This window comes from Hemitrygon akajei, chromosome 8 (genome assembly GCF_048418815.1).
Source record: "Hemitrygon akajei chromosome 8, sHemAka1.3, whole genome shotgun sequence".
NCBI lineage: Eukaryota > Metazoa > Chordata > Chondrichthyes > Myliobatiformes > Dasyatidae > Hemitrygon > Hemitrygon akajei.
In genome coordinates, this window is record NC_133131.1 from 166,316,322 (window position 1) to 166,334,251 (window position 17,930).

The following is a 17,930-nucleotide window of genomic DNA, read 5'->3' on the forward strand; positions in this document are numbered from 1 at the left end:
TCCACCACTACTCTCTGGCATCTCCCATCTAGCCACTGTTGAATCCATTTTATTACTCCAGCATTAATACCTAACGACTGAACCTTCTTAACTAACCTTCCATGTGGAACTTTGTCAAAGGCCTTGCTGAAGTCCATATAGACTACATCCACTGCCTTACCCTCGTCAACATTCTTCGTAACTATTTCAATGTTACTATATAACAATGTTTAAAAGAGTAGTAATTGAATAGGAAAGGCATAGAGGGATATGGACCTAATTCAGGTGAATGGAATTAGTATAGATACTGTAGGTATTAGGCATGGACTAGGTGGGCTGTAAAGACTGGCTTCCACGTTGTGATTTGATGAACCCTCATGATCAGATATGTGGTGAGAATGCTTCCCTGTGTACCATTGTAAATACAAAGATGACTGTACCAGGTTCTAATCATCTGCTGCTTCTCTTCCAGGACGTGGCTGACTTTGAATGGGTTATGTGGTTCACCAAGTTCCGAAACTACATTCTTTTTGCCTTATCAGGCCACGTACTCTTTGGGAAAGCAGTTTCCATGGCCTTACCTCAGGTGGGTTAATTTCATTAAGCTACTACTTGTTCCTAGAATACAGGTAGCATTGAAGAGGTCAAAAGGCAACTTAAAATCAACCTGCCAGTGTACTTGACTTTCCACAGCATTGGACATCATAAGTACTTTCCATGGCAATTGATCTTCACCCTGAGCCCAACAAACCCATTCATTCCATTGGTCTATTGAATAATGAGCCCAGCAAACTTGCTCATTCCATTTAACAATGAGCCAATGAAATCCATTCATTCCATTGGTTAATTGAAAAATAACTCCAACAAACCAATTCATGCAATTGGTCCATTGAATAAGCCCAGTAAACCCATTAATTTCATTGGTCCATTGAACAACGAGTCCAAAAAGAAAGCACTGCTAAAACCTCTGTTATCTACCCTACCCATGTCCCTCATAATTGCATGAACAGATCATCCTTCGGACTTCAATAATCCAGAGAAAACAACTAAGGTTAACACCCTGAGAGGATAGATGGGGCCTCAGTTTATAGACAATAGACAGTAGGTGCAGGAGTAGGCCATTCGGCACTTCTAGCCAGCACCACCATTCACTGTGATCATGGCTGATCATACACAATCAGTACCCCATTCGTGCTCTCTCCCCATATCCCTTGACCCCGCTATCTATAAGAGCTCTATCTAACTCTCTCTTGAATGCATCCAGAGACTTGGCCTCCACTGCCTTCTGGGGCAGAGCATTCCACATATCCACCACTCTCTGGGTGAAAAAGTTTTTCCGCATCTCTGTTCTAAATGGCCTACCCCTTATTCTTAAACTGTGGCCTCTAGTTCTGGACTCACTCATCAGTGGGAACATGCTTCCTGCCTCCAGTGTGTCCAATCCTTTAATAATCTTATATGTTTCAATCAGATCCCCTCTCATCCTTCTAAATTCCAGTGTATACAAGCCCAGTCACTCCAATCTTTCAACATATGACAGTCCCGCCATTCCGGGAATTAACCTCGTGAACCTACGCTGCACTCCCTCAATAGCAAGAATGTCCTTCCTTAACCCTGGAGACCAAAACTGCACACAATACTCCAGGTGGGGTCTCACCAGGGCCCTGTACAGCAGCAGGAGGACCTCTTTACTCCTATATTCAATTCCTCTTGTTATAAAGGCCAGCATGCCATTAGCTTTCTTCACTGCCTGCTGTACCTGCAGGCTTGCTTTCATTGACTGATGTACAAGAACACCTAGTATCTAGTTTAGTATCTCATCTGAAAGACACTGCAGCTGTTCACTTGTACTAAACTGGATTCTGAACATTGGTTTATCTGCTTGTGATTTTGGAGTACGATTTGAACCTGCACATTTGTGACAGGGGGCAAGGGGGCCAGATCATAAACATAAGAGATTCTGCAGATGCTGCAAATCTTGAACAACACACATAAAATGCTGGTGGAATTTATCTATAAGCAGTCGACATTTCAGACCCTGCGTCCCAGCTGATGATCAATGCAAGAGGAATTGATTAAAAAATGAAATTTATTGGATTAAGTGCAACTAGAACTGACATAAGGCTGGACTGAGAGGGACTGGCTGCTGTAATCCATGTGGAAATGGCAAGGCCTGTATTATGGTCTCACCAGGTTGGTGAGACCCTGCATATTTACTGTTAATTACTTAAAAACAGCAGGAAGTTTTTGCTGTGGTATTTCATCCCACTATTGTTACAGAGTCCAATGGAGTGAATGGGTTTACTATGATGATTGACGGCTGATCTACTGGAATGAATGGGTTTGCTGGGGTGATTGACAGGTGACCACTGGAGTGAAGGATTTTGCTGGGGTGATTAACAGGTAATCCATTGGAATGAAGGGTCTCAAACTGAAACTTTGACTGTTTTACTCCCCTCCATAGAAGCTGACTGACCTGCTGAGTTCCTCCAGCAATTTGTATGTAATTAGGACACTCGTGTCTGAAAGGCAATAATAAGATTTCAGAGTTAAATTTCTGTGATTTGTTTTTATTATTTATTCATATGGTGCAATATGGTAATGTTTTTGCCTCGAGGCTTAAACCGTTCCTTAGCAGCTGTGAGGGAGGATGAGATTCGCACTGTACTTGTCCATGACGGGAGTAGGGGAAGCTAATGTGGTGAATCTAGTGTTGGAATGAAAGGCCACGGCATATCTCAGGGCCTATGCAGCATAAAAGACTACCTGGGCCAGCATTCATGTGCTGGAAAGGGAAAACTCAGGCTGCACACGGCAGGCATGATCTCCAGTCTAGCCCTGGAGTTGTACAGACACATTGGGTTTAACATGACGAAACCTTTGACACCTTTTTTTCCCAGATGAATCTCTGATGCATTGAAGAACGTACAATTTACGTCAATGTTTACTCTCACCATTCTTCTTTCTTTCACAGCACAGGTCCATATACTTTATGGTTTACGGTATTCTTGCAGTCCTGGCTACAATGGGCTTCTCCTATCTCATGTTAATCCTGTCCCACTGCATCCTTCTCTATGGCATTGGCCTGGCTAAACAGAAGTGGTTGTGTTTTGCTGCCGGCCTGTGCAGTTTGGCAACGTTTAAAATAGAGCCCGTGGCTTCCTGGCAGGTAGGTACGGTAACGGAGTAGTAAGACTCGGATTAAACGTTTTTACTGAACCACGGTACGCGGAAAGGGAGCGACAAACCCGCGCAACTAGAGGACGCCCTGCGTGCGTAGGAGGCCCAATCGAGTCACCGCGCGATCGATCGACCGCATGCGCGTTTACCACATTCTCGCAATCGATTCAACGGGTGATCGATCGGCCACATGCGCACTTGCGGCATTCCCTCAGATCTGATTCAGTCAGAGCGCAAGTTGGCCGCAAAGCCCTCGAGCTCTCTTCGCTGAAGTCTCGTTAAAACCTAAAACACGCTCAACGACCAAGCATCCCATGGCTAACACGAGGAAATCTGCAGATGCTGGAAATTCTAACAAGCAACACACACAAAATGCCGGTAGAACACAGCAGGCCAGGCAGCATCTACAGGGAGAAGCACTGTCGACGTTTCGGGCCAAGACCCTTCGTCAGGACATCCCATGGCTATCTGGACTAGCTAATTCTAGCGAGTCAGTGCTTTCCGAATAAACAATACCCGAAGACAGTGAGCCTCGTTTCTTAATGGCATACTCAACAGAAACAACCGGTTAAGCACTCTTAGAATTGGAGTTGAGGTGAGTGAAGTTCAAAGTAAATTTATTATCAAAGTACATACATGTCACCAAATATAACCCAGAGATTCATTTTCTTACGGGCATTCACAGTAAATAGATAGATAGATAGATAGATAGATAGATACTTTATTCATCCCCATGGGGAAATTCAACTTTTTTTCCAATGTCCCATACACTTGTTGTAGCAAAACTAATTACATACAATACTTAACTCAGTAAAAAATATGATATGCATCTAAATCACTATCTCAAAAAGCATTAATAATAGCTTTTAAAAAGTTCTTAAGTCCTGGCGGTAGAATTGTAAAGCCTAATGGCATTGGGGAGTATTGACCTCTTCATCCTGTCTGAGGAGCATTGCATCGATAGTAACCTGTCGCTGAAACTGCTTCTCTGTCTCTGGATGGTGCTATGTAGAGGATGTTCAGAGTTATCCATAATTGACCGTAGCCTACTCAGCGCCCTTCGCTCAACTACCGATGTTAAACCCTCCAGTACTTTGCCCACGACAGAGCCCGCCTTCCTTACCAGCTTATTAAGACGTGAGGCGTCCCTCTTCTTAATGCTTCCTCCCCAACACGCCACCACAAAGAAGAGGGCGCTCTCCACAACTGACCTATAGAAATAGAAAGAAACACCATAGGATCATGATGAAGGGTCTCGGCCTGAAACATTGACTCATTTCTATAAATGTTGCCTGGCCTGCTGAGGTCATCCAGAATTTTGCTTGAAGCAAGATGCTTTGGATTTCCAGCATTTGCAGATGTTCTAGTGTTTGTCATAGTATCAATGAAAAACTGCACACAAGACATTAAAACAACCATTGTGCAAAAGACAACAAGCTGCAAATACAAAAAGATTTAAAAAAATATTAGATGGATAAATGAAAAAAGCAATACCGGTAACTATCAAGAACATGAGATGAAGAGTCCTTGAAAGTGAGTACATTTGTTGTGGGAACAGTTCAGTGCTGGGGAGAGTGAAGTTGAGTGAAGTTAGCCCCTCTGGTTCAGGAGCCTGATGATGCAGGGTAGTAACTGTTCTTGAACCTGTTGGTGTGGAAGCTAATAGACAATAGGTGCAGCAGTAGGCCATTTGGCCCTTCGAGCCAGCACTGCCATTCAATGTGATCATGGCTGATCATCCACAATCTGTAACCCGTTCCTGCCTTCTCCCCATATCTCTTGACTCTGCTATTTATCAGAGCTCGATCTAACTCTTTCTTGAAAGCATCTAGAGAATTGGCCTCCACTGCCTTCTGAGGCAGAGCATTCCATAGGTCCACAACTCTCTGGGTGAAAAAGTTTTTCCTCAACTCTGTTCTAACTGGCCTACCCCTTATTCTTAAACTGTGGCTTCTGGTTCTGGACTCCCTCAACATCAGGAACATGTTTCCTGCCTCTAGCATGTCCAATCCCTTAATAATTTTATATGTTTGAATCAGATCCCCTCTCATCCTTCTAAATTCCAGTGTGTACAAGCCCAGCTGCTCCAATCTTTCAACATATGATAGTCCCGCCATCCCGGGAATTAACCTCGTGAACCTACGCTGCACTCCCTCAATAGCAAGAATGTCCTTCCTCAAATTTGGAGAGCAAAACTGAACACAATACTCCAGGTGTGGTCTCACCAGGGCCCTGTGCAACTGCAGAAGGACCTCTTTGCTCCTATACTCAACTCCCCTTGTTATGAAGGCCAACATGCCATTAGCTTTCTTCACTGCCTGCTGTACGTGCATGCTTACTTTCAGTGACTGATGAAGAAGGACACCTAGATCTCGTTGTACTTCCCCTCTTCCTAACTTGACACCATTCAGATAGTAATCTGCCTTCCTGTTCTTGCCGCCAAAGTGGATAACCTCACATTTATCCACATTAAACTGCATCTGCCATGCATCTGCCCACTCACCCAACCTGTCCAAGTCACCCTGCATCCTTCTCATATTTCACACTGCCACCCAGCTTTGTGTCATCTGCAAATTTGCTAATGTTACTTTTAATCTTTTCATCTAAAACATCAATGTATATTGTAAATAGCCGCGGTCCCAGCACCGAGCCTTGCGGTACCACACCAGTCACTGCCTGCCATTCTGAAAAGGACCCATTTATCCCTACTCCTGTCTGCCAACCAATTTTCTATCCATGTTAGTACCCTACCCCCAATACCATGTGCTCTAATTTTGCCCACTAATCTTCTATGTGGGACCTTATCAAAGGCTTTCTGAAAGTCCAGGTACACTACATCCACTGGCTCTCCCTTGTCCATTTTCATAGTTACATCCTCAAGTAATTCCAGAAGATTAGTCAAGCATGATTTCCCCTTCGTAAATCCATGCTGTCTAAGGCTCCTGTACCTCCTATCCAGTGATAATAGTAAGCAAAGTGCATGGCCTGAATGGATGGTGTATTTGTTTAGTAATGTGGCCATTGGCCTCAAGTAAAATTTCCCCCATTTGATCAGTTTTTGCCTGTCTTACTCCACCTTATGACCCTGACTGCAATGCCAAGTGACACAGACCCCATGCCATGCGAAACAAACTTTCTGGGAAGGAGCAGAGCACTGAGCAGTAGGAATGAGGCTAGCTGTAAGTAAGTGCTGTCCATCTCATCTGTTAATGACCTGAATTCAAAGTGTCTTGTTCGGATTATGGGGTATAACTCCAAGTGCCCAGGAGCAGAAGTCAAGTCACTTGAGTTGAAAATGGATGATCCATTGGAATCACTGAGTTTGAATGATTTTTTTTAAATGGGATTAATATAAGATTAGTATCTGTAACTGGGTGGTTGAAGGCAGGCATTGATGGGCCAAAGGGCTGTCTGCATGGTGTATGTCCCTATGATTTCCACTTCACCCTCTTCAAAAAAAAACCTAAGGAGATTAAGTTAATTTTAACTCTAATGATATTGTCCTATATGGATGTCAATTTGTAAATAGCTACCTGTTGCAGGGGTACTCAATCTTCTGGTTAGCTAGACTCATTTTGTACAAATTCAGTCCATCAGTTGGAAGGGTAGGATAATTAGTTTCCAACTGTGCAATCATCCTTCTTTAGCAGAGCCTCAACTTGCTCCATCTCATTTCTTGCCATCTGCTTCGTCTTGTCCCAGACAGGGTTTGTAACGGGCACCTTCCAGCTCCAGGATGTCCTATTCTATGGAGGAAGTGGCTTCACCATCATGCGATGCATGAGCTTTGCACTGGAGAATGTCGAGAGGAAAGATGGGAACTACTCAATCCTGGACCTTCTCATCTACAACTTCTACCTCCCCTTCTTCTTCTTTGGGCCAGTGATGACGTTCGATCAGTTCCACGCACAGGTAAACTTTGTAGCCCTGCCTGCAAGACACAACATGTATGACATCTTTTACAAGCATGGTACTCCAAAGCACTTTACAACTGTGAGTTATCTCTGGAAATTTACTGCTCTGTTTAAAATTTTACTAGGTTCAGTTGTATAAACACCAGTCAGATAATTGATTCTTTTCTTCAGAATTGGGGTTGGTTGAGCAATGAGGGTGGCACAGTAGCTCAGCGAGCAGAGCCACTGACCCAAACCTCCTGTGATTCAGGTTCAATCCCAACCTCGGGTGCTGTCTGTGTGGAGTTTGCACATTCACCCCTGTGACCATTTGGGTCTCCTTCAAGTGCTCCAGTTTCCACCCACATCCAAATCAGGCAAGCTGGTAGATTAACAGGCCACTGTTGTGTGGTGGGATCTGGGGGCAGTTCTGGAGATGTGGGAGAACAATATAGGATTAGTAGCATAAAGAAGGACGATGTGTTAGCATAGTGGTTAGCACAGTCACTCTAGGATCAAGTGAACACATTGGAGTTTTCCATTCCTGCCACTGCCTGTAAGGAGTTTGTGCATTCTCCCGATGACCACATGGATTTCCTCTGGGTGCTCTGGTTTCCTCCCACATTCCAAAGCTGTACAGGTTAGGGTTCAAGAGTTGTGAGTATGCTATTTTGGCGCTGGGAGTGTGGCAAAACTACGAGCTGCCCCTCAGCACAATCCTCTGATTGTGTAGGTTGTTGACACAAAATAATGCATTTCACTGTACGCTTCGCTGTTTCAACGTACATGAAACAAAGCTAATCGAAAAGGATCTCGGTGATTGTAGGGATGACTTACAGCGGACTGAAAAGCTTGAGCATGTAGATATTAAATAAGAGGACGTGCTGGAGCTTTTGGAAAGGATCAAGTTGGAGAAGTCACCAGGACCGGATGAGATGTACCCCAGGCTACTGTGAGAGGCGAGAGAAGAGATTGCTGAGTCTCTGGCGATGATCTTTGCATCCTCGATGGAGACGGGAGAGGTTCGGAGGATTGGAGGGTTCCGGATGTTATTCCCTTATTCAAGAAAGGGAATAGAGATAGCCCAGGAAATTATAGACCAGTGAGTCTTACTTCAGTGGTTGGTAAATTGATGGAGAAGATCCTGAGAGGCATGATTTAAGAACATTTAGAGTGGCATAATATGATTAGGAATAATCAGCATGGCTTTGTCAAAGGCAGGTTGTGCCTTACGAGCCTGATTGAATTTTTGAGGATGTGACTAAACACATTGATGAAGGTAGAGCAGTAGATGTAGTGTATATGGATTTCAGCAAGGCATTTGATAAGATACACCATGCAAGGCTTATTGAAAAAGTAAGGAGGCATGCTAAGTAAGTGTACAGTTCTGGTCACCGAATTATAGGAAAGATGTCAACAAAATAGAGAGAGTACAGAGGAGATTTACTAGAAAGTTACCTGGGTTTCAGCACCTAAGTTGCAGGGAAAGGTTGAACAAGTTAGGTCTTTATTCTTTGGAGCGTAGAAGGTTGAGGGGGGACTTAATAGAGGTATTTAAAATTATGAGGGGGATAGATAGAGTTGACGTGGATGGGCTTTTTCCATTGAGAGTAGGGGAGATTCAAACAAGAGGACATGAGTTGAGAGTTAGGGGGCAAAAGTTTAGGGGTAACACGAGGGGGAATTTCTTTACTCAGAGAGTGGTAGCTGTGTGGAACAAGCTTCCAGTAGAAATGATAGAGGCAGGTTCGATATTGTCATTTAAAGTAAAATTGGATAGGTATATGGACAGGAAAGGAATGGAGGGTTATGGGCTGAGTGCAGGTCGGTGGGACTAGGTGAGAGTAAACATTTGGCACGGACTAGAAGGGCCGAGATGGACTGTTTCTGTGCTGTAATTGTTACATGGTTATATATGGGATCCAAGGGGACAATTGCTTTGTGGATCCAGAACTGGTTTGCCCACAGAAGGCAAAGAGTGGCTGTAGAAAGGTCATATTCTGCATCAGTCACCAGTGGAGTGCCTCAGGGATCTGTTCTGGGACCCTTACTCTTCATGGTTTTTATAAATGACCTGGTGAGGAAGTGGAGGGATGGGTTCGTAAATTTGCAGATGACACAAAGGTTGGGGGTGCTGTGGATAGTATGGAGGGCTGTCAGAGGTTACAGCAGGACATTGATAGGATGCAAAACTGGGCTGAGAAGTGGCAGATGGAGTTCAACGCAGGTAAGTATGAGGTTGTTCATTTTGGTTGGTCAAATATAATGTCAGAATATAGTATTAATGGTAAGACTCTTGGCAGTGTGGAGGATCAGAGGGATCTTGGGGTCCGAGTCCATAGGACACTCAAAGCTGCTGCACAGGTTGACTCTGTGGTTAAGAAGGCATATGGTGTATTGGCCTTCATCAATCATGGGATTGAGTTTAAAAGCTGAGAGGTAATGTTGCAGCTATATAGGACCCTGGTCAGACCCTAGTTGGAGTACTGTGCTCAGTTCTGGTTGCCTCACTATAGGAAGGATGTGGAAGCCATAGAAAGGGTGCAGAGGAGATTTACAAGGATGTTGCCTGGATTGGGGAACATGCCTTATGAGAATAGGTTGAGTGAACTCGGCCTTCTTTCCTTGGAGTGACGGAGGATGAGAGGTGACTTGATAGAGGTGTACAAGATAATGAGAGGCATTGATCGTGTGGATATTCAGAGGCTTTCCCCAGGGCTGAAATGGCTAGCATGAGAGGACACAGTTTTAAGGTGCTTGGAGGTAGGTACAGAGGAGATCAGAATCAGAATCAGAATCAGACTTTAATCGCTAAGTACCTATGCACATACAAGGAATTTACTTCCGGCAGATGTTGTCTCTCTGCTCATAACAATAATAATGATAAATATAAATGAAAATATAGATTATACATACAGGTAGTGCAATCCAAGTAATAGTTAGCCGACAGTTAACCGGCAGTTAACTGTTCAGCAAAGTGACTGCAGTAGGGAAAAAACTTCTCCAATGCCTATTAGTCTTAGTCTGGAGGGATCTGAAGCGCCTACCAGACGGAAGCAGATCAAACAGTCTGTGCGCAGGATGGGAGGAGTCCTTTATGATGTTCCCTGCCCTCTTCTTCAACCTGGCAGAGTACAGGTCCACAATAGAGGGCAGGGAGGCTCCAGTGATGCGCTCGGCAGTCCTCACTGTGCGCTGTAGTCTGGTTCTATCGATGAGTGCATGGCATGGGCTGTTGGCAACAGTGGTGGAGGTGGATACGATAGGGTCTTTTAAGAGACTCCTGGATAGGTAGATGGAGCTTAGAAATATAGAGGGCTATGGGTAACTCTAGTAATTTCTGAGGTAGGGACATGTTTGGCACTGTTTTGTGGGCTGAAGGGCCTGTATTGTGTTGTAGGTTTTCTATGTTTCTATGAATCTAATTGGGAGTTTGATGATCCACGTGGATACAAAGGGTCAAAGTACTGCATTGAGTAACTCTATGGCTCCGTCATACAGATTTGCTCTTCTGAAGTGGATGTAAGTGTGTGAAAGCTGTACAAATACCTTGGGACAATAGTAGAAATAGGTCTGATTACTGCAGACTGCACCTCCAGGACAAGGTTGTTATAGCTCAAAGACCTGCCTGTCCATCCTATAACTTGCTTGTTATCTCTTTATGATAGGACACCTTTGGGCGGATGGGACTTCCATCACACACTACCTGGTCAGAGCAGACGGGACATCATTGTTAATAGACATACTGGCTACCCATCAGTAAGCTTCCATGGACAAGGCATTTTCAGTCAGAGTAGAGAATGTGTTTAAGTGGGACCTGGGGAGTTTAGAATAGAGTTTAGAGTCATAAAGCATTACAGCACTGAAAAAGCTGCTTTACCCCATCTAATCCATGCCAAAGTGTTATTCTGCCCAGTTCCATCAACCTATACTTAGACCACATCCCTCTGTACCCCTCCCAGCTATGTACCTACCCAAACTTCTCTTGCAAGCTGCAATCAAACCACATCCACCACTTCCGCTGGCAGCTCATTCCACTCCCTCATCACCCTCTGAATGAAGAAACTCCCTGCCCCCCCCGAATCCCCTTGAATATTTCACCTTTTACCCGTGATCTATAACCTCCAGTTCTAGCCTCACCCAACGTCAGTGGAATAGGCCTTCTTGCATTTATCCTATCTATTGCCTTCATAATTTTGTATACCTCTGTTAAATCTCCCCTCACTCTCCTACACTGCAGGGAATAAAGTCCCAACCTTTTCAACCTTTCTCTGTAACCCTTTCCCTAATGTGGTCGATTGCGGCAACTTACTTGAGTTCTGACCAGTTACCAATCCTGACATCAGATGTTTGCAAGGAGAGGGTTTCACTCAGGCCCACTGGCCAAGTAGAAAAAGGCAGTGGCAGATCGTGGCAGCTTATTTGAGCTCTGACCAGCAACCAATCGGCATTTGGGATTGACTAGCAAGATCAAATTAAAGGAAGGTAGGGGCATGCAGAGCGGCCATCGTCTGCGTGGACAGAATTAGAGTGCTGAGGCTTTAGCTCTTCAAGGTGTGAACGAAGAGAGGCTTCAGTTAGAGAAGGCAAAACAGAAGAGCTTCAGGTACAGTTTTTTCCCTTCCGTCATTTACATCTGCTCAGCTAGGACAGAGGAGAGGCCAGGCAGGATAGATGAATGTTCCTCTTGCAGGATGTGGGAAGGCAGGGTCCCTGATGACTACGATTGCGAGAAGTGCATCCAGCTGCAGCTTCTAACAATCCACGTTAAGGAATTGGAGCTGGAACTGGATGAACTTTGGATTATTGGGGAGGCTGAAGGGGTGAGAGATAGGACATATAGAGAGGTAGTTATACCCAAAGTGCAGGACATGGGAAATTGGGAGACAGTCAGGATGGGAAAGGAGCTTAGAAGCCAGTGCAGAGTACCCCTGTGGCCATCCCACTGAACAACATGTATCACTTTGGATACTGTCAGGGGAATAACCTAACAGAGGAAAGTCACAGTGGTCAGGTCTCTGGCACAAGAATCAGTGCTGGGTCCTTTGTTGTGTGTCATCTATATCAATGATCTGGATGATAATGTGGTTAACTGGATCAGTGAATTTCAGATGACACCGAGATTGGGGGGGGGGGGGGGGGTGTAGTGGACAGTGAGGAAGACTGTTCATGGCCTGCAGAGGGGTCTGCATCAGCTGGAAAAACGGGCTGAAAAATGGCAAGTGGAATTTAATGCAGTCTTTATTCCTTAGCATGTAGAAGATTGAGAGGAGATTTGATAAAGGTATCCAAAATTGTGAGGGATATAGATAGGGTAAATGCAAACAAGCTTTTCCTACTGAGGTTGAGTGGGATTACAGTCAGAGGTCATGGGGTAAGGGTGAAAGGTGAAAAGTTGAGGGGAAACTTCACTCTGAGGGCTGTGAGAGTGTGGAACGAACTGCCAGCACAGATGATGTATGTGAGCTAGATTTCGATATTTAAGTTTGTATAGGTAATTGGATATGGAGAGCTATGGTCAGAGTCATCTTCTACCCCAGCTCCCTTTTCTTGCCCTTCTGCACCACAGAGGGCAAGGAAACAAACTCTTCAGCCATTATGTTCATGCTGACCTTTTGGCCCATCTATGCTATCCCATTTGCTGTATCATTTCTGTCTCTTTCCATGCCTTGCCAGTGTTAAGTGCTTGTCTGTCTCTTAAATGTAGTAATTATGTCTGATTCCACCTCCACCACCTCTGGCAGTACTTTTCAGATAGCATTTGATGGTGTGGGCCTATACTCACTGGAGTTTAGAAGAATGAGGGAGGATCTCATTGAAACTTTTTGATTATTGGAAGACCTAGATAGCGAGGATATGGAGAGGATACTTCCTATTGTGATGGAATGTAGGACCAGAGTGTGCAGCCTCAGAATACAAGGATGTCCATTTCGAACAGAACTGACTCCTCATCTGTCTTTCTCATGTCCTGCTGGAGGGTCTCGGCTGGAAACATCGACTGTACTTTTTTCCATCGAAGCTGCCTGGCCTGCTGAGTTCCTCCAGCATTTTGTGTGTGTTGCAGCATCTGCAGATTCTCTCTTGTTTGTGATGAGGGGGAATTTCTTTTGTTAGATGGTTGTGAATCTGCGGAATTCATTGCCACAGACGGCTGTGGAGGCCATGTCATTGGGTATATTTAAAGCAGAAATTGATAGGATTCTTGATTTAAAAGGATATCAAAGGCTAGAGGAAAAGGCAGGAGAATGGGGTTGAGAGGGATAATTATTCAGCCGTGATCAAATGGTGGAGCAGACTGGATGGGCCCAATGGCCTGATTCCTCGTATGTCCAGTGGTCTTTTATCAGTCTAGTTCTCTGTGGGCTGAAAATAATTTCTTCCAACGCAAAGGCTGAGTTGATTCTGAGTCTCATGTCCCCACAGATAAATCAGTCCAGGTTCATGCGGAAGCAGAACGAGATATGGAACATTGGGAAATACGCCCTGACGCACCTTGCTGTCATCGTCCTGGTGGACATCATCTTCCATTACCTCTACATTCTAACCATACCTTCCGACCTCAAGCTGACAACAACGCTTTCTGATTGGGCATTAGGTAGGTCATTGGTCGGGGCGTCAACCAAAGCCTAGACTAACCCCCACAGGCGTCACTCTGGGTAGTGTTCAATCTCTCTTCGTTCCCTACACTCAAGGTCTTGCATGGTCCCCACAGACTCTTCCTTCTCAGCCTCATTCCCCTCCCCTCCCCATGCCACGTCCAGATGGTTAGCACAGTCATCACGGGTCGAAGGGCCTGACTGACACTTGTGGGCTGCCCCCAGCACATCCTCAGACTGTGTTGGTTGTTGGCACAAACAAATGGTGTGCAGTACATGTGACAAATAAAGCCAATCTCTGTCTCAACCTCTATCCTGTACTGCAGTTTATTAGAGATTATTCTGGAGTTATGAGATTACAGATAGCACAAGATGAAGTTAAGTATGTGATTATGGATATTGGAACTACAGATAATTGCTTTTTGTTAACCTTTGTATTTAAAAGGATTTTATTTATTGATTGATTTGTTGATATACTTATTGATTAATTGATTGATTGGTTTGAGTTGTTGGGACATTAGAGGCCCTTTCAGCTCTGTGAGTCACACCACCCAGCAATCTCCCAGTTTAACCCGAGACTAATCACCGGACAATTTACAATGGCTGATCAACCTAACAACTGGTAAGTCTTTGGACTGTGGGAGGAAGCCAGAGCACCCAGAGGAAACGCACACGGTCATGGGGAGAACGTACAAACTCCTTACAGGCAGCAGCGGGAATTGAACCCGGTCGCCTGTACGCTAATCACTATGCTACCATGCCACCTCAAATATAATATATTTGCACAGCAAGTTCCCACAAAATGCCCGCAAAATATAAAACATTATTTCAGATTCAGATTATTTATTACATGAACATTGAAACAGATAGTGAAATATGTTGTTTGTGTTAACAACCAACACAACATGAGGATGTGCTGGGGGCAGCCCGCAAGTGTTCAGCAGAACAGCACAAGCAACAAAAACAGTCAATAGCAAACAAGCAACACACACAAAATGCTGGAGGAACTCAGCAGGCCAGTCAGCATCTATGGAAAAGAGTACAGTCAACGTTTTGTTCCTGCCAAAAGTTTCAGCCCGAAGCATTGACTGTGTGTTTTTCCATAGACGCTGCCTGGCCTGCTGAGTTCCTCCAGCGTTTTGTGTGTGTTGTTCTGATTTCCAGCATCTGCAGGTTTTCCCTTTTCCACCCGCTTACACAAGCAGAACAGGCTTCCAACCCCAAGTCTCTGGGCCTGCAGTCCTTGGCCCTGGAGTCCCAGACATTAGGCCTCCGAACCCCTGTCAGGAGAGGTGAACTGTATTCTGTCTTTTGAATATCTGTGGTATTGAACGGACATTTAAATCTCACAATTATGGCTTCCATCTGGCTCTTTTAGTCAGTCAACATTGTTTAGCAAATCCTCTGCCTTTCTTTTGCTTGTCCATTCACAAAACTGCAGTGTTTAATTCAAATTTCAAAGTTCAAATGTTCAAAGTAAATTTATCAACAAAGTACATATATGTTACCATATACAACAGAGATTCATTTTTTGCAGGCATACGCAGGAAAATAAATAGAATTTATGAAAAACGTATATACACAAAGACTGACAAACAACCAATTTGCAAAAGACAAATTGTGTAAATAAACAAATAAAGGGATAAATGAATAGATAGAGAACATGAGCTATTAAGAGTCTGCATTGTGTGTCTGTAGGTTGTAGAGTCAGTTCAGTGTCGAGGTGAGTGAAGTTATCCACTTTGGTTCAGGAGTCTGATGGTTAAGGGGCAATTACAGTTCCTGAACCTGGCAGTATGGGACCTAAGGCTCCTGTAGCTCCTGCCCGATGACCGTAGCGAGATGGTGGGGGTCCTTGGTGGAGATCCCTGTTGCTTGGCTCTCCGATCCCAAATCTGGACTCTGTCACCACTCCTCCGCTGAAGTAGGCTCTCTCCCTACCAATCTCCAACCAAAGGCAGTACCTTCTTCACCACAGCTGAACATACATACCCACCCACGTGAAACAAATTGAATATAATATTAATCTCAAGCAGTAAAGTGCTTCATATGAAGTATGGCAGCCCACTTGTGCATGGCAGGGTCCCACAAACGGCAGCGAGATTAGAGTTGGTCATTTGCATTAATGCTGCTTTCCATACAGTCACTGACACTGGGAGTCACGGCCAGATAGAAGCATTCACCACCAGAGTCGCGGGCACGTATAAAGCATGGAGAGTATTGAACTAGCGACTCTTGTTTCCGTTGGCAGCCTGCCTGGCTTACTTCAACCTGGTGTACGACTGGATAAAAGCAGCGGTGATGTTCGGAGTGGTGGGGACAGTGGCGAGACTAGACTACCTCGACCCGCCCAAGCCACCGAAATGTATCACCATGCTCTACGTTTTTGCTGAGACGTAAGTGCTTTTTGTTATGCATTGCGGGGAGCAATAACTACAATGGAGTAGTATAATTGGAAGTTTTTTTTTTACTGAGTCGTGTCAGTTATGGTACACACTGGAAAATGTAGTACGGGAGCGACGTATTGGGCCTGTCAAGACAAGATGCGCACAGTCGAAAGCCCGCGCCCAGAAGAGAGTCCTCCTGCACGTAGGGGGCCCAATTGATTGACAGTATGCGCATTTGCCACCTTCTCGCAATTGATTAACCATATGGTCAATTGGCCACGCGTGCACTTGCCACGTTCTTACAATCAATCTGATACGGTACACTTTTAAAAAGTTCCTCTGAAGAAAGGGTTTGGTCCGAAACATTGACAGTGTATTCCCCCTCCATAGATGCTGCCTGACCTGCTGAGTTCCTCCAGGATTGATTTTTTTGTGTGTGAGTGTGTCTGTCTTACCTGAGGCATCAAGCCAATTATTACCCAGGGAGGGAAAGGCGATTAAGAAAACTCATCCAGTTGGACAAGCTCCTTCATTCCTGAGCAACACATACAAAACGCTAGAGGATCTTAGCAGGTCAGGAAGAATCTATGGAAAGGAGTAAACAGTTGACATTTCAGACCAAGACCCTTCTTCAGGACTGGAAAGAAAGGGGGAGGATGCCTGAATAAATAGTTGGTGGGAGGGGAAAGGGGCTAGCTGGAAGGTGATAGGTGGAGCCTGGTGGGTGGGAAAGGTCACGGGCAGGAGAAGAAAGAATCTGATAGGAGAGGAGAGTGGACAAGAGGAGAAAGGGAAGAAGGAGGGGGCCCGGGGGAAGCAATAGGCAGGTGAGATAAGTGCTTCAGTCCTGATGCAGGTCCCAACAATCCCTCCCCCGTGCCCACCCCCACACTGGTCAAGCTGCTGAGAGAGAGGTGAATCGTATTCTCTCACAAAAGTCAGTGAGATTGAATAAAGACTTTACTATCTCCCAGTTATGGCTACCATGTGGCTTCGTTTAGTCAGACACAACACCATTTTGTATTCTAGATTAGCAAGTCCTCTGCTTTCCTTTTGCTCGTTTATTTACAAAACTGTTGTCTTTAACCTACCGGCTTGTCTCTGCGATCCCAAATCTGGACTCTTGTCAGCCAACCTCTGCTCCCTCACTTCTGCCACCAAAGGCAGGACCTCCACCACTACAAGGAGTCTGGATGAGCACACAGTGGAAGGGGTCAGAGAACAGCAGAGGTCACAGAGGGGGAGCAGTGAGAAAGGGTCTCGTCGAACTTCTGTCGAAGAGTTCCCATTACCCACACTGATGAATAGTCTCAGCTTGAAACACCTACTGTTCGTTCCCCACCCCCAGCCACCAGACCTGCTGAATCCCTTCAGCATTTTGTGTGTGTTGCTCCGGATTTCCAACGTCTGCAGAGTCTCATGTCAAACATCTTTCTGACTGTGTGATTTGTATTCCAGGCACTTTGACAGGGGAATAAATGACTGGTTGTGCAAGTAAGTGATCCAAGCTGCTTTGTACCTGTCGATACATTAAGTGTGTTCTTGGCCTTGCTATTGTGTGTTGGAATTACCCTTTGAACACTGTTTGAAATGCTGAAACCTATCAGGCCTTCAAGGACCATGGTGCTATCTGCTAGAGCTAGGGTGCTGAGGGAGATTTTGATGCGTGCATTCCAGGGATCCTCCAGCGGGCCCTTGTTGTCGTTCCTTTGAAAGAGAGGTGGATTAGATCCCGTTTTGGAGAGAGCACAAGGTATCCCACGGAGGCGTCTGCCGTACAGCATTTAGTCAGGCTCAGACGCAGAGCGATAGCGTAGTGCATGCAGTAGGAGGCTATTCAGCCTATCATATCTGCTAGCTCCTAATGGACCAATGCCAATCATTCCCAGCTCCCC

The 17,930-nt window shown here is 45.1% G+C and overlaps 1 protein-coding gene across 2 annotated transcripts in view; it reads left to right on the forward strand.

The window, feature by feature from the left end:
* hhatlb (hedgehog acyltransferase like, b) overlaps positions 1-17,930 on the forward strand; it is a 55,803-nt gene that overhangs the window by 21,357 nt on the left and 16,516 nt on the right. For both annotated transcript variants that reach the window (XM_073055012.1, XM_073055011.1), the window contains exons 4-9: positions 452-565; positions 2,954-3,148; positions 6,862-7,071; positions 13,476-13,647; positions 15,900-16,044; positions 17,494-17,529. In XM_073055012.1, coding sequence (XP_072911113.1) covers positions 452-565; positions 2,954-3,148; positions 6,862-7,071; positions 13,476-13,647; positions 15,900-16,044; positions 17,494-17,529 — 872 coding nt within the window. The remainder of the gene's footprint in view (positions 1-451; positions 566-2,953; positions 3,149-6,861; positions 7,072-13,475; positions 13,648-15,899; positions 16,045-17,493; positions 17,530-17,930) is intronic.